Source organism: Colossoma macropomum, unplaced genomic scaffold, assembly GCF_904425465.1.
Source record: "Colossoma macropomum unplaced genomic scaffold, Colossoma_macropomum, whole genome shotgun sequence".
Lineage (NCBI taxonomy): Eukaryota > Metazoa > Chordata > Actinopteri > Characiformes > Serrasalmidae > Colossoma > Colossoma macropomum.
This window is the reverse complement of record NW_023494787.1, coordinates 38,861,250-38,876,922: the sequence shown is the minus strand read 5'-3', so window position 1 is coordinate 38,876,922 and position 15,673 is coordinate 38,861,250. Positions and strand designations below refer to the sequence as shown.

Sequence of the window (15,673 nt, the reverse complement as noted above, 5' to 3'; positions counted from 1 at the left end):
AAGGAGAAAATCAAGCTGAATGCGTTTGGGATAAATCTGATTGTGAGAAGAAGAAAATGCAACCAACTGTAAAAGCTGAAAGCAACTGAAAACAGAAAAAAATGGTATTACGTTTAGTTGTTGAGGCTTCTGCATAATTTTCTGTTAAATATGTTTTCTGTTTTTTGGGCCAGTGATAAATAACTTTTTGACTGGAAATGAAATAAATGAAGGGTGATTTCTGACTTTTGCACAGTACAGTAAGTTTACAATCATCTTCTAAAGTAAGGGGATTTTTGAAGAAACTCAACAATGTTGAATTTGGGGAAGTCAACATTAGGAAAAATCAAAAGTGAAACTATCTTCTAATACTGGAATGACACAGATTATAGTGTATTGTAATACAAAAAGTATAATTTCGCTGTCCAAAGATATATCTCCATTTCATGTATCTCTATTTATTTTTTTTTTACTTTTCTACATGAGTTGATCAGGGCAGTTATCCTTTACATTGTGTAAAAATTTCATTAGGACTGCGCCAATAGAAATGCTCCAAATCTTTTTGAAAAAAACATTCTTTACATTAACTTACATTGAAAGTAAAGAATGTTTTTGTCCTCTCCTATAATGGCACAATTTTGGAAATATTTGTTTTTCTATGGACAGCAACGATAAATGAGATAAAGTAGCAGTAAATTAGTGTATTTATGTTGGGTGGGGTGTCCTTTGTCTTCTTTCGAATGAGCAAACACTGCACCAACAAGGTTGAAACTTCCTTTGGATCTCAAATGTCCTGCACTTTGGTGTCAGACCTGTTTGTTTATGATCAAATAAACCAATGAAAACACAGCCATGTTGTTCAGCACTATCAGTCAGTTAGGATCCAGTCAGTGCTTTTCCTCCTCCCAACACACCTGAGCGCAGTCTCAGAAAATACTGGCTGAAGGTCTTCAAGAGTTTGGTTGACACCAGCTGAACATAGTCCACTGCAGCACACAGATAACAGCTGCTTATCAGTGATCAGACGTGTTGATATGCATTGCACCGTGTTCAAAGTACAGCAGGTAGTCATGCTGCTTGTATAAGGAAAACAGCTTTAATGGCCTGCCCTCTGACTGTAACATGAGAAAGAACAGGGTGTGGTGTGTCTACGTTTCACAGCTAAACTGCACTGCGAAGCTGAGTCACGTCACACTTTTTCACTGCTTTACAGCAGCCACAAAGGCAACACCAGGTAAATGAAAATCTTTACTTTCAATAACTGACTTTTCTGCTGATCTACATCCCTCAGATGAAGCACTTGGTCCTCAGTATGTCCCTTTTTATTTAGTGTAGGTTTTTAGTGGCTTTTTATCGTTTAAATTTTGACTAAATGATCCCTGTGAGCCTTTTGTGAGAACTGAATCCTATTGTGAGTCAGTTGACGCCTTTGGCACCATTGCTGTTCCTGTTCTTCCTGAAATGTACACTCAGGAACCCTAGGCCAGTCGAGTCTTTTTTAATTTTTAAGAAATGGAATGAAAATTTGAATGAAGTACTTAAAAAATCGTCTTTTACAGAATTCCAGCATGAAAATGGATAATACAGTAGTTTACAAAAATACATAACCATTTATGACTAGACTTTTTTTTCAGTCCACCTCCCCTTTCCTACATAAGGATGTTTTCTTTTTCATTCTTTCCTCACATTTCTTTATTTCCTCTTTTTCCGATTTTTTGGCCGTTTCTGACATGTACGATGATGAATATGACAATGATAAAGATAAACATTGTTGCCGTCGCGCGAAACCTGCTCTTTCCACTTTTGTTGTTTTTCAACAGTTGCTGTTTGCGTGTGTTAAAATTTTACAATGAGCAGATCTGTAGACCCATAGACCTAATGATCTAAAATTACTTGGGAGAGAATCTTGTTACACGTTAAAACTGTTTTGTTTCCTACTCCTGTAAACCCTGAGAAACAAATCTTTTTGTCCATATGGGCAATAGCGCACCATACTATTTACGTTAAATTTATTAAATAAATAAATAAATAAATAAATAAAGAAATAGATACATTGTTGTATGCAAAAGTTTGAAAATAAGGTAACACGTCCACTACATGAAACTAACTGAAATTTTGCATTTTTCTGCATTTACATTTACAGCATTTAGCAGATGCTTTTATCCAGAGCAACTTACAAAAGTGCTTTGTTGTCTACTCAGAGTTTCTTTGTTAGTTACAAATATGTTAGAGAGAAAGCCAGTCCTGAGCTCAGATACTGCTAGAAACAAAAGCCCATGTTGATACCTAGAGAAAAATGAACAGAATTAAACATTGCGCATTGCAATACAATCCAATTTCAATAAGTGCAGTACAATCCATTACAATAAATCTTTAACTGCAAATTTTGAGTTAGAAACATATTAGAAAAAATAAAACGTAAAAGATAAAATGTGCCATAACTTTTAGATATATATGATTTTAAAATGGTCCTAAACTGCCTTTTCCCTCTTTTAACAGCTCAGCTTTAGCTCAGCTGGTGTGAGACGTGCTTTCATCAAAGTGCAAGTTTGTAGTTTTTACACACTTTCACTTTGCTGAACGCACGTCTTTACACACAGCTGAGGATGAAGATGACAGACACTTCAGCAGAGACTGAAAAGAAGTAAGTACAACTTTATTTATTTTTTTATTGTTGGAGAAGTTTGTTTACTTTATTTATTTTAAATATTCTAATAATATTTTAATGACTATTGCATCCTGTTTTTACATATTTTTCCATTACCACAAGTGCAGTCAATCAGCCAAAATGTTTATTGGTATCTGAAGTTTGCGTCTTTGCAAGCTGCAGTAATAATGTGGCTGAATATTAATGACAGTATATTTAACATAAGCTTCAGTTATAATAGTCTTGTAGCTCCAGCCCAAAACTAAAAATGCCAACTTCAGATACCAATGTTTGGTATAATGGGGGAAATTATTTAACTAATCATTTAATTACACTCAGTACAATCTTCATTCTAAAAGTATTTATAAAGCAAAAACTACAAAGGTAAAAAACTATTTGTTTACCTGTTTGTTTACTTTTTTATTTTGTCTCTGACCTATTAGTCACCAAGTTAAATCAGCATTAACTGGTGCCTACAAAGAAGGTATGTAAAGAACATACATTTATATTCATTCTTCTTTTTTAGGAAAAAAAGAAGTTTTTGTGCTTCTTTTTGCCTTATTTTCTCTTAACTTGAATGGCATGTAACATTACTGTTGCTCTAATTTAATATTATATTTATTAAATACTATCCAATACTAGTTATTCCATATTATTTATATTATTATTTTCACTGATGGCAAGGTTCAAAGATTTTTGCTTAAAAAAAAAAAGAACTTTTCAGTGGAGTGTTCCTTTAAAGAACCTTGATAAGACGTGTGGCATTTTAAGGACTTCCACATATTGTAATAGGTTACATGTTAATTAAAAGACTTTCCTAGAACCACGACTCTAAGCCAAGAACCACTGAGGAACCTTTATTTTTAAGAATGTATGTAAAACATTGCATCAGTCAGATCAGCTCAATTTACTTAGCCTTTCGTTTATATTTCTTTTTTTATAGATGGCTGTGTGGATTTTGCTAAAGCTGCCAGTGTTGTAAAAAGTCATTCTGGTACTCTGATTCCTCTTCTGAAACCGAAGAGCTATCATATGAGAGTGTGCGGGCAGGACGACACAGTTTACGCTGGAAATGAAGATCAGCTGGAAGCCTGGGAAGATCACTACCTGCCAGAGAGGATGGCGATGGAGGTGATCGGTGCGATTGATGACTTCCCATGTGAGGCATTTGATCGCCAGTTGGTCCTCTTGCTGTGTGAAGATGGAAACATCTACGCCTATGAAGATGAAGTTCTGCACCTCGTAGCGAGAAGTTTAAGAGAGCTGTTTGAAAGTGGGATGACCTTTCCTGGAACAGAGTCCTTCAACCTCGGCGAATGCTTTGAGGATTATGTAAGTCGTTATATTTTCCTACAAAGTGGTGAGGAGCTGCTCTGCTCCTGCAGTGAGAATAAATCTCTGCTACCTAGACCAGTGGTTCTCAACCCTGGTCCTGGACCACCCCCTGTCGTACATACTTTATTGTTTTCTGTGCTCCAACACCCTAATCCAGTCATCAGTTAACTAACAGGCCATCTTGAGTTGAAGTAGGTATGCTTGAGTGGTGAAAACACTAAAATGTGAAGGAGGAAGGAGGTTCTTCAGGACTAGGGTTGGGAACCAATGCTCTCGACTCTTAAACTTACCTGTTGTGTTTCTCAGACGGAAGAAGAATACAACGAAATGATGGAATGTGATGAAATTAAGGAAATGAGAGAGGAGCACAAGAAGTTCAGAGAGTCTTTGGAGCTTGAGCTGCTGGAGTCCCTATGTGAGCTTAAAAATAGTCAAATGAAGGTACTGTTTAATTGCATAGTACTATCAGAGAGAGAGTTTTACACTTTTTAAATTATTTCAGTTGTTCAACTCTGTTTTTCTGTCTTAAACTGATTTTTCAGGCAGAAAAGGAATTAGAGGAAAGGACAGTATGGTCCAGGAAAACATCAGACAGCTTTACCCCCATCATACAAGACTGCTGGGACCTTGTTCCTTGGCAGCCCCTGCCAGTTGTTCACTGAACAACATCTTACGCATGATCTTACTCATGTTCACACACATGTCACAATCATAGCCATTATAACTGTAAGGTGGCATGTACAGGCTTCTAAATGGTTTAGTATCTTTAGCATCCTGTTGCATACTCTATATACAGGGCTGTACTGTAGTGCGCATCTGTACCTATAGCAATATTTCAGCAAAAAATCAAAAGCTCTCTTTGGATTGAACGAAAGTTACCATCGTACGATTTTCATTATGAGACGTAAATCATGTTTTTTATTAACAAGAGATCCATTTGCTTCCTTTGTTGATTAGTCAGTACATGATTGCTGTCTGAAGTTTCTATGGTTTTGCACTGGGGCTATAAGGCTAATATTGCTAACAAGTAAAGGACGCTTATACCCCACCAATTAGCACTGTACAGAAGCCAAGCCTAAGTCGTTACACTCTCTAGAGCAATATCAGGTTAAGTAAAGCAATCATGCAGACTTGCTTATGTGGTTTCTGACATTATATGATGTATTGCTATCTATGAACATGTGTAGAAGTAAAGGCTTCAAAAAGGCCACTGTGTTTGTTGCAATGTAATTTTGCCCATTTTAACATAACAGTATATCATACAATGTCAGATACCACTTAAGCAAGTTTTTTGAGATTTCTTAACTTGACACAGTTTGACGGAAGTGTGATGGCCTAGGCATACAGTTTACACAGTGCTAATTGTGTTGGTATAACCTTGTGGTATTTGTTAGCTACATTAGCCTAATAGTTCCATTGTGAGATTAAAGAAGCAAACATGTTTTGGCTGTATCATTTGGTGTAAGAGGAAAGAGGAAAATTAGAAGAAATAGCTCATAATTTTGAATTTTATATTTCAAAATCAAGAGCTTCATTCAATTCAAGCAGAGCACTTTTTCTTGAACTGTCCACATATTTATTTCTTGGGATAAGTTCTTCAGCTCCTTTTGATTAGTTTTTAATTTTAAAGACTAAAGATGGGTTCTGATTCAACATTCTGCTTTATTTCAGTGAAACTAGATATTGCAGTGTGTATATTGATGATTGTTGGGTTCTTTCTCTTATATGACTACTTTCCATTGTATTTTAATTGATTGTAGTTCACACTTTTACTTAAAACCCACAGACAACATATTGCAAATGAAAAAACAAACACATCACATTGGGAAAAGATTCATCCTTATTCTTAGGTTGATTTTTAAATGAATTCCCCAATTGACTTGAACAGATCCCACATTCTTAACCTGATCTGAAGAGTGTGGAGTTGCCTGTTGCGCAAGGTTCGGCCCACCAAGGATCATTCCACACAGCAAAGGTTGGTGATTCTTACACATCATCTGCACTACAAGACTGTGTTCAGCCATCAGTTCAACACATGGATAAAAGACATCGTCATTGTGCTGTTCCTTTACACCACAGCCTTCTGGAGGGACATCAAGTTTCAGTCAACTACGAGCGTGCGCCTTAAACACTGAGGATAGCGTGCATCACCAAAGGTCGTCCACTGGGACTACAAGGATTGTGGGTTAAAATGGGTTATATATATTGCAATTGTTACAGGCTAAACTTCAGTGAGCTTCTCATTTACAATGGAAACCCATTTTTAAAAAAAGCAAATTCAGCCTCAGCGTATGGAAATCATCATATCTCAGGACTGTGCAGTGTCACGGTTCTCTCGGCCAGTGGACAGTGCCATGGTCTGGCTGAAAAAACTGCAGTCCAGTCACTAAAACTTCTCACAACGAGAGAGGCCAACCACTGTGACCATACACATGCGAAAGTAAGAGCTATAGCTAGATTAATGTCCATTACCACCATTACTAGATCTTTACTTTGCCGCAGTTAGTGAGGCAGTGTTCTGTAAAAAGCATTTTTTAAATGTAAAAAGGTAATGTAAACATTAAAAAACTGCCTTCTGCAGAACAGTGCCTCACTAACTGCAGCATAGTAAAGATCTGGTGATGTGGTGATAAATATTAATCTAGCTGTAAGTCTTACCTTGTTGCTGGTGCAGGTAGGCACTGTTCAGTGAAAAGCAGTTTTTAATATAACTTTAAATAGTTCATTTACATGGAAATGTGCAATAAAATCACTGAGTTTTCAAGCAGAATGTGACGTATTCGCCTCTTGTTGATTGTGGAAAAACAACTCCTTGGAGAAATTATAAACGGCTTAATTAATCTGAATTGCATATTTGTAGCCTAACATTTTATATTGCAGGAACTATCGTTTGTACTACTCATCTATCACACCAGCAGCCATGATGTGGGCCTGGATCTCCAGTGGTAGGTTGTTTGTGTGAATGAGGCGTCATCATTTGCTGACATGTATAAGACACAAACATCTACTAATAAATGTTTTTCAAAGTTAAATATAATCATTCAAAGTTTTTGCAGTGTATGAGAAACACGTATTGTAAAATAAAATGCTATTTTTATATGGATGTATATAGACAGTATGGTGCAAAATTCCTGGAATATGTTCACAGTATGTCAAAATAAAAAGTAACACGAATTTCACATTTTGAAACACATAGTTTGCCGGGCATGGTTTGGTTCCAGACTCTGTCATTCAAAATGGAGTAAAACTCCTTTTTCTTTTTATTCAGTGTTTTGATTGGAATATAAAAAAACACATTAGTAGGTCTAACTTTGATAACAAGGTGTGTCCAGGCAGTGACAATCTCATCTGTCACAGGTTCAGTGTGATGTGGCTGTGCAGTGTTATTTGGCAATTTGGCACAAAATATAAATACGCATCCTGAAGTGGAATATCTGTAAGAGCAGAATGTAACTGAAACAAAGAAGTGTGAGTCCTTTACCTGAAGAAAAAAATCAAATTAGCACATCCATTTGACACCGATCTTGTGGAATGACTCATCTGTTTGAGTAACCACCACAAGATCAGTCCTCAAAGATGTTCATATTCCATGTCCATGTTGCAGTCCCCATTGGCTCAAGGTTACCATGTTCCAATGAAGTATAGCAACAACATTGTTACAGATCCTGCATGATTGATGAAAACACCAAGAGGCTGTTCAGTCCTAAGACTATTTGCCTAATGTTTGTGTAAACATATACACATATGAATTTCATAATTGACAAAGATAGGCATACACCTATAATACAGAACAGAACTGGTATAGAAATGCACTCCTTGGTGGAAATAATCTTGACTAACCCTAAATGCATTTTTACAAGGTCATTTTGTAATATACATATACATACAATGCATAAAAGTCTTAGACAGTCTGAGGAAATGATGTGTGAAGCTTTTTATCTGGTCATTAAATGTTTAAAAAAATAACATTACAATAAATACAAATAAACAATGCAATGTATCAGTGTGTTAGCTAAACCATTTCTAGAGCTCTCCTCCAGAAAGCTCAGTATTCACAGTTACTATCCAGTACCTGCTTTAGCTAAACAAACCTTCATTCAATTAAATCAGGATAATAAATCCATACAATGGCATGCTGGCATTCTTCTAACTATATTTTTCTAACCAAGATTATATATGATGTTGTTACTGGTGAAAATACACTTACTGCCTAGATAAATAATAATCATATCTACAACTTTTGATAAATAATAATCATATCTACAACTTTTGATAAATAATTATCATATCTACAATTTTTGATAAATAATTATCATATCTACAATTTTTGTACATTACCATATGTAGGTAGGTAGGTTGGTCTGTCTGTCCCTCCGTCCATCTGTCCCAAGGGGAAATGATGGGGCTTCTGTAGCAAGACACATAATTGCACATAAACTTACATATACTATCCATAAATAAATGCTAGAAATAAAAATAGACATGAGTTTGGCAGAAATATAAAATAGACATAAGTTAAAGTATAAGAGAGCAGGTATAAAAGTATGTCTTTTTGCATATTTACAAAGCATATAAGACAGATTTGCTGTATTTACATGAAAGCAAGTATTTCACGAAGTAGTATGGGGTAGTCTAAAAGCACAATGAGTATAGACATAACTAGGAGTAGCAGCAGTATTTGCAGGGTACAGTACACAATGCGAGTTATGCTATATTGCACAATGTGTATTAAAAAGAGAGGAGATATAGTGATGTGAATTTAGCACCGTTCAGGCAGGAGACCGTCTCTGCAGTAACGAGACTTGTACTTTTCCAAACTACTACATTCCAGTCACATTTTAAAGCATATACTCATAGACTGTGATGAATATAAACAGATAAAAATACCATATCAACCATTTACATATTACTGCAAGCTGATGACTCATGAATGATTTTCCGCTTCTTGGAAATTGAAACCTAAAGGTGCACATAGGTGTGGTGTGGCCTTTTTAAAGGGGCGGAGAGCCAGATATCATGACTGTAGAGATCAACGGACTGTCTACATTCGGTTCTTCATTATTGTGAGGACTAAAAGATTCCCTTGTTGTCATTTGGAAATACAAGTTCATTGTTAAGTGTCTTCATTCAGGACATACATGTTCTAAGTTTTCTGTACACTTATCAGCTGAAGAGATCGACTGAATGATGTCTTTTTTTTCAGCAAATCAGCAAATGCAAAATAACAACGCCAGAAGGAGGTGAGTTAAAGATTTGTGTCATATATGATTCTTACTACATACATTATGAAATGTGTCCTAAATGAATAACTCTAACTTGATTTGCTAATGTTATGCTATTTTTCAGGACTATTATCTGAATGTAATGTTTGATATAGTTGTCATGTAGCATTTAATCTAACTATAAAGAAAAAAACATAACTCCAGTTTGCAAAAAGACCTTTTTAACATTGGGATTATTGATTCTGTTGCCTAAACATGCTCCAGGAGATACAGTTCAGTTAAAAAATATTTTTACAAAGATTGTTGGTTCTCTTTTCTATCATGGGATGGTTGGAAGAGTGCAATCTGTCTAATCTTGCTTCGTTTTTCAGGAAACCCCCAACAAGTTACATTAGAAATCGTGAAAATAACAGAGAAAGCTTGAAAACATGTGGTATGTTGCTAATCCAAACAATGATGACGAGAATTGCAAGAGAAGGACAAGGAAGCAAGAGACTCTGTATGTACATGGGCGAGGTAAGAGAGACATTCATTATTCAAGGACTTTTGGTGAACAATTGATGTAGAAGTACTGGTAGAATGCACCTGTGAGGAAGTATAAAATGAACAGTTCATTTCAAAATACTCAAACATAGGTTATTTAGTGCTACTTGGCAATCACATGTTCACAGTAGTTTAACAATGGAACTCAATGCAACCCTATTGACTCTAAGAGGTCCTTGTACATTCACATTCATGAATTTACAGCAGACCTATTATATGACAGTATTTCACAACTGAGTATCAGTTGTGTAATCCAGAGCTGCATGGCTATATATACAACCCTATTTACAAAAAAGTTGGGACGCTATGCATTGGGACGCTATGCAAAATATAAATAAAAACAAAATGCAATAATGTGCAAATCATTTCAGCCCTATATTTTAATTAAAAATAGTACCAAGACAACATATCAAATGTTGAAATAGTTTTTTGTTTTTGAAAGTTTTTTGAAAAATATTTGCCCATTTTGAATTTGATGCCAACAACACGTTCCAAAAAAGTTGGGACGGCTGGTAAAGTTGTGTAATGCTATTTATATATATATATATATATATATATATATATATATATATATATATATATATATATATATATATATATTTTTTTTTACTAAATGTTTATCTGTACATGGAATAAATGTTTTACAGACTTTTTTTCCTGGGATACATCCATGAGCACCACTTGAATCCCATAGCATGTTTTTTTTTTCCATGTTCAGTAAACTGTGAGCTGCAACTGTTTAGGTTTAACTGAAACGTTTATCTGGGTGTCTCCAATGTATTTCCTCCAGATGCTTCACAGCATTTTCTTCCTGGGATACATTCATCAAGACCGCTTGACTCCTGATGACTTTTTCGAAATTTGCACCTCCCAGCAAGACATGTGTAACATGTTTCCCGAGCCATTTAGGAAGTACAACAGTCACCTGCCAACTCGCACACCCTTTTCTATTCTGCTTGACATGGTAAGTGCAAAGGTTAAACTTCTAAACAGGCCTAATCAAATGTAAATTCATGTAAAATAAATTTTCAATTAAAAAATGTGAGCACTAGCATTAAAGTCTGTGAACTTGTACATGCAGATGCAAATGTAAAGCTGCCTGTTAAAGGACCATGCAGTCCCTGCAGGAGTTTGATTCTGCGGCATATGTGGCTATATTTGCATATATTTATTTATTTATTTTAGGGTGGCTGCAATGAAGCTGTAGAAATTCCTAATAATATGACTGTGATCCTGATGTACATCTTCAACTTCTTTTGAATGTAGCTTAGTTAGTTACAGATGAAAACAAGGGAGAGACAATCCTGAAAGTAAATGCACCACTGAGAAACTAAAACATACATTACGTACTTTAATTCTAAAAAAAAAAAAGTTAACACTTTTAAATTCTCAAATAGAATGTTTTTGGCACCTCATACTGAAATTATGTAATGAAACTACTTGTACACTTACTTTGGTAGAACATCCAGTAGCCTGTGTGACTCTGAAAAGACACCTATCTATAAGATAACTACAAATAATTAGCTTAATATTTTCTTAGCGTTAAAATTCAGATTATTCAGACATAATATTTATATATTTAACATTTATGACAACCCTGTTTCCAAAAAAGTTGGGACGCTGTGCAAAATGTAAATCAAACTGAATGCAATGATGTGCAAGTCGTTTAAACCCTATATTTCATTGAAAATATTACAAAGACAACATATCAAATGTTGAAATTTTTTTGTTTTTTGAAAAATATATGCCCATTTTGAATTTGATGCCAACAACACGTTCCAAAAATGTTGGGACAGAGGCAACAAAAGACTAGTAAAGTTGTGTAATGCTAAAAGAAACACCGGGTGGAACATCTCACAACTAATTAGGTTAATTGGCAACAGGTCATTAACATGATTGGCTGTAAGAAAGAGAATTTTAGAGAGGCTGAGTCTTTCAGAAGTGAAGATGAGGAGGGGTTCACCACTCTGTAAAAGACTGTGTGGGCAAATAGTGCAACAATTTAAGAATAACATTTCTCATTGTAAAATAGCAAAGAATTTGTGGATTTGATCATCTATGGTACATAATAACATTAAAAGATTCAGAGAATCCTTGAGAAATCTCTGCATGCAAGGGCCAAGGCCAAAAACAAATATTGGATTGCTATGATCTTTGGGCCCTCAGGTGGCACTACATTAAAAACAGATATGATTCTGTAGTGGAAATCACAGTTCTTTATTGCATTTACAAATCGCTGTTGTCAGAAGAAAACCTCCAAAATGGTAGCTTTACAGGAAAAGGAAAAACATACTTTACTTTTAATGTAACTCAATGGAACCAGACTTTTTTCAGAGTAATTTTAAGCTGGTTCATTTAGTATATTCATCATGAAATTAACACACAATGTAAAAGGCAACAGGCATTTTCAAATTATGTCAAAAACTCAATAACGACAAAAATGGAGATACAAGGTTTTCTTCCAATAACAGCGAAATGCAAGTTAAAACTCTACCTTGCAAAGAAGAAACCACATATAAACAGGATCCAGAAATCCCGCCACCTTCTCTGGACCCAAACTCATTTAAAATGGACTGAGGTGAAGTGGGAAAAGTCTCCTGTGGTCCGATGAATCAAATTTGGACATTTTTTTTTTTTTGGAAATCATGGACACTGCATCCTCCGGACTAAAGAGGAGAGGGACTATCCAGATTGTTATCAGCACACAGTTCAAAAGCCAGTATTCATGATGGTATAGGGGTGCATCAGTGCACATGGAATGCGTGACTTATACATCTGTGAAGGCACCATTAACGCTGGACGATATATGCAGGTTTTGGAGCAACACATGCTGTCATCCAGACAACGTATTTTTCAGGAAATGCCTAGATTATTTCAGCAAGACAATGACAAACCACATTGTGCACGTATTAAAACAGCATGGGTCTGTAGTATCCAGGTGCTAAACTGGCCTCCCTGCAGTCCAGACCTGTCACCATTTAAAACATTTAGCACATTATGAAAGGACACCTGAACTGTTGAGCAGCTGAAATCATATATCAGAATAAATGGGAAAACATAACACTTTCAAAACTACAGCAGTTGGTCTTCTCAGTTTCCAAATGCTTACAGAGTGTTGTTAAATGAAGAGGTGATGTAACACTGTGGTAAACATGGCCCTGTAACAACTTTTTTGAAATGTGTTGCTGGCATCAAATTCAAAATGGGCGTATTATTTTCAAAGAACAGTTAAATTTCTAATTTTCAACATCTGATATGTTGTCTTTGTACTACTTTCAATTAAATACTGGGTTTAAACGATTTACACATCATTGCATTCTGTTTTTATTTTCATTTTGCACAGTGTCCCAATATGTTTACTTACAGCCCCTCTTGTTAAAGAATGGCATTAAGGTTTTTCAGGTTGTCCCTTAAAATCACAGAATGCTGCCTTGTAAATTCTAAGCATTTGATCAGAATCAGAATTTCTATATTTTGACAGGCTCATGCCCAGGCAGACCTCAGAGGGGGCTTGAGCCCCTGTCCTTTTGTCCTCACACTTTACAAGGGCCCTCTTGGCCAGCATGTATAATAATTGTGTTTTATACAGCCATTTTAAAGGCACGTCTCAGCAAGGTGAAAAATAGAGCTAGTGGGTTGGTGAGATTTCACCTTAGTAAATTAACCTTTCATGGAAGCAGCCATCACCACAATGATAAATATCCAATAAAGAGAGATAAATATCTCTCTTTAAGAAAGTGCCACATTGTATAACATGGATATTCTGAACATTAGCCAAAAAATGTTGACAGTGAGGCTGCTTAAATAGAGTTCTCACTCACTAGTTCGTTGTAAACAGTATCGTGGGTAACATTACAGGTTAGTATGTGGGAGCTTGTGGTTTGAATACCTGCATTGGCAATGACTGTAATGATTAGGGTTTGTAGGCAGGCTAAGTAGCTATATTAATGCAAATCCAATACTCATAGTCAACATACACAGGGGTTAACAGGCATGCAGGCAGGCATGCACATAAGGCAGATCCATTTTCCAAAAGCCTGTAAACAAAGCCAGGGTCAAACACAGTGAAACAGTCCAAAGAAGCACAGCACAACACAGAGATTTTGCAAACAAGCAGGCCAACCAAAGGGAGAGTAAATAATGGGCCAGTAAATAATAAATAGTTTATAAACTACATCTACAGGTGCATGTAGTGATGGAGGTGTGGAGCCAGGGAGGAGCAAGAGCTAAATTGAGCCATTCCAGACAGGGCTGAGCCAAAGAGTCTCCTTCAGGGAGACCTTGTGACAATTTTAGGCTTTGAGAGAACTATAAACATTACATGTAGTTTTCTCTGAAACATGATAACTGTCTTGCTTGCCCTTTTTTCCTTGAGCCCCTGCCCCCCAAGTACAGGTCTGCTTTTTAATATGCTTTGTGAATACTTTATTTGTTTGTTTCTTAGATGGAGATACTGTATTCCACTAAAAGACTCAAAGAGGAACTTCTGCACCTGCTAAAGGAAATGAAATTCCCAAACCCTCTTCACAAACCAGGCAGTAAACAAGAGCAGTATTACACATTAGAGTCAACAGTAATCTGTGAGTGTTCAGACTCAGACTCACAGAAATATTATGGAGCGTCTCTTTGCTGCAGGAAAGGAGCTGCGAAGGTAATTCTGATTGATCTGTCGTGTCTCAAAACATGGCACAAGTTTATCTCTCACGCTGTCATGTCATTTTCTTCTGGAGCTGGTGACAGTATAATGTTCCCAGAGTCACTGAGATGCCAAGCATATGTAAGAAATTGGAAAACAAATGTTTATGAAGAAAGAAAGCCATGTTTGAACTGTAGAGATTTGTTTAATCTACAAGATGCCAACCCAGATAAAGTAGAGTATCCCTTTGGTAACTGTGCTGAGACAGAGTGTCTGAGCAAACTGCTTATTAATAATCAATACATGCGTGAGAATGCAGTGATTAACAATCACACAGAGGAAAATTTAGAGGAACTCAGAAGTTCAACAGAGGCACGCTTGATAAAGCAGCTTGTCAAGGTTGGCATTGAAGTTAGTGATAATAACTTACTCTTCTATGCTCCATTCCAAATCCAAACAGGAGATTGAAGTGTTTTATCTTCTGTTTTAGTGTTTCCAATATCAGTACATGGAATATTACATGGAAAAAAGCTGTCCTGGTAAATGCCATTTACCAATGCAAATTGATAAATAACTGCATCATCAGTACTAATCGAAAGAATGTGATCATGCAGTAATCTGCTCTTCATGTTTATAACACTTTAAAGACTTAAGTATCATTGTGTTTCTTGCACTACTATAAACTGTGGCATTATACTAAACATACCAATTGTCTGTATTGCTCATTAGCTTTTTCCAAGATGTTGCTTAAATTAAGCACATCCATGGTTCAGTATAGCTTTATTTTTAACATGAATGTCTTAATTAATTCCTTAAGCGGGCAGGACCCACCGGCAGGTCCAAAGTTTTACCACACACTTCTATAGTTAACCATGCATGTTGTTTTTTCAAGATGTTGCTTAAATTAAACAAATACAGTCTGTGTCATAAATATGCTGTAAAAAAAATTGGTGCTAGAAACCAAGTTCTAGTCCAGCATTGACTTTCATTTGTAACAGACTTGGTAGTATTTCTAAAATCTGCCCACTATTTCAGTTGCCATATGCTGTTGTTTTCTTTTGACGAGGTACAAAAAAAAACACAGAAGTAAAATAAAATTATATTTTCCTTTAAAATGTTTCCTTTGCATCTGTGAACGACTTACAAAATGATTACAGACGTGATTTGAAATTACACTGACATTTCAGTTCAATTTGAACTGATAGGATGGGGTTGGTCGGGTGTTTCTGGATACCTGCTCCTTTTGCACCAAGCAAATAACTGGTCTGGTCCACTTTAAGCCCACATAATCATCAAAGCCTGGACCATACA

General features: G+C 35.9%; 2 protein-coding genes across 4 annotated transcripts; both read left to right on the top strand.

The window, feature by feature from the left end:
* The first annotated feature begins 1,082 nt into the window (after positions 1 to 1,082).
* On the top strand, positions 1,083 to 7,154 carry LOC118806023. The gene is made up of 6 exons (XM_036567267.1): positions 1,083 to 1,213; positions 2,479 to 2,623; positions 3,070 to 3,110; positions 3,570 to 3,958; positions 4,268 to 4,402; positions 4,504 to 7,154. The coding sequence occupies exons 2-6, from the start codon at positions 2,586 to 2,588 to the stop codon at positions 4,621 to 4,623; spliced, it is 723 nt and encodes a 240-aa protein (XP_036423160.1). The 5' UTR covers positions 1,083 to 1,213; positions 2,479 to 2,585; the 3' UTR covers positions 4,624 to 7,154.
* LOC118806022 lies at positions 6,759 to 15,140 on the top strand. Of its 3 annotated transcripts, none has more exons than XM_036567264.1 (5): positions 6,759 to 6,906; positions 9,165 to 9,201; positions 9,555 to 9,699; positions 10,517 to 10,690; positions 14,171 to 15,140. In XM_036567264.1, the coding sequence occupies exons 1-5, from the start codon at positions 6,882 to 6,884 to the stop codon at positions 14,828 to 14,830; spliced, it is 1,041 nt and encodes a 346-aa protein (XP_036423157.1). In that variant the 5' UTR covers positions 6,759 to 6,881; the 3' UTR covers positions 14,831 to 15,140. The 3 variants fall into 3 exon arrangements, with proteins under 3 accessions (XP_036423157.1, XP_036423159.1, XP_036423158.1); XM_036567266.1 differs by lacking the exon at positions 6,759 to 6,906 and adding an exon at positions 8,286 to 9,073; XM_036567265.1 differs by lacking the exon at positions 6,759 to 6,906 and adding an exon at positions 8,287 to 9,024.
* Positions 15,141 to 15,673: the final 533 nt, after the last annotated feature.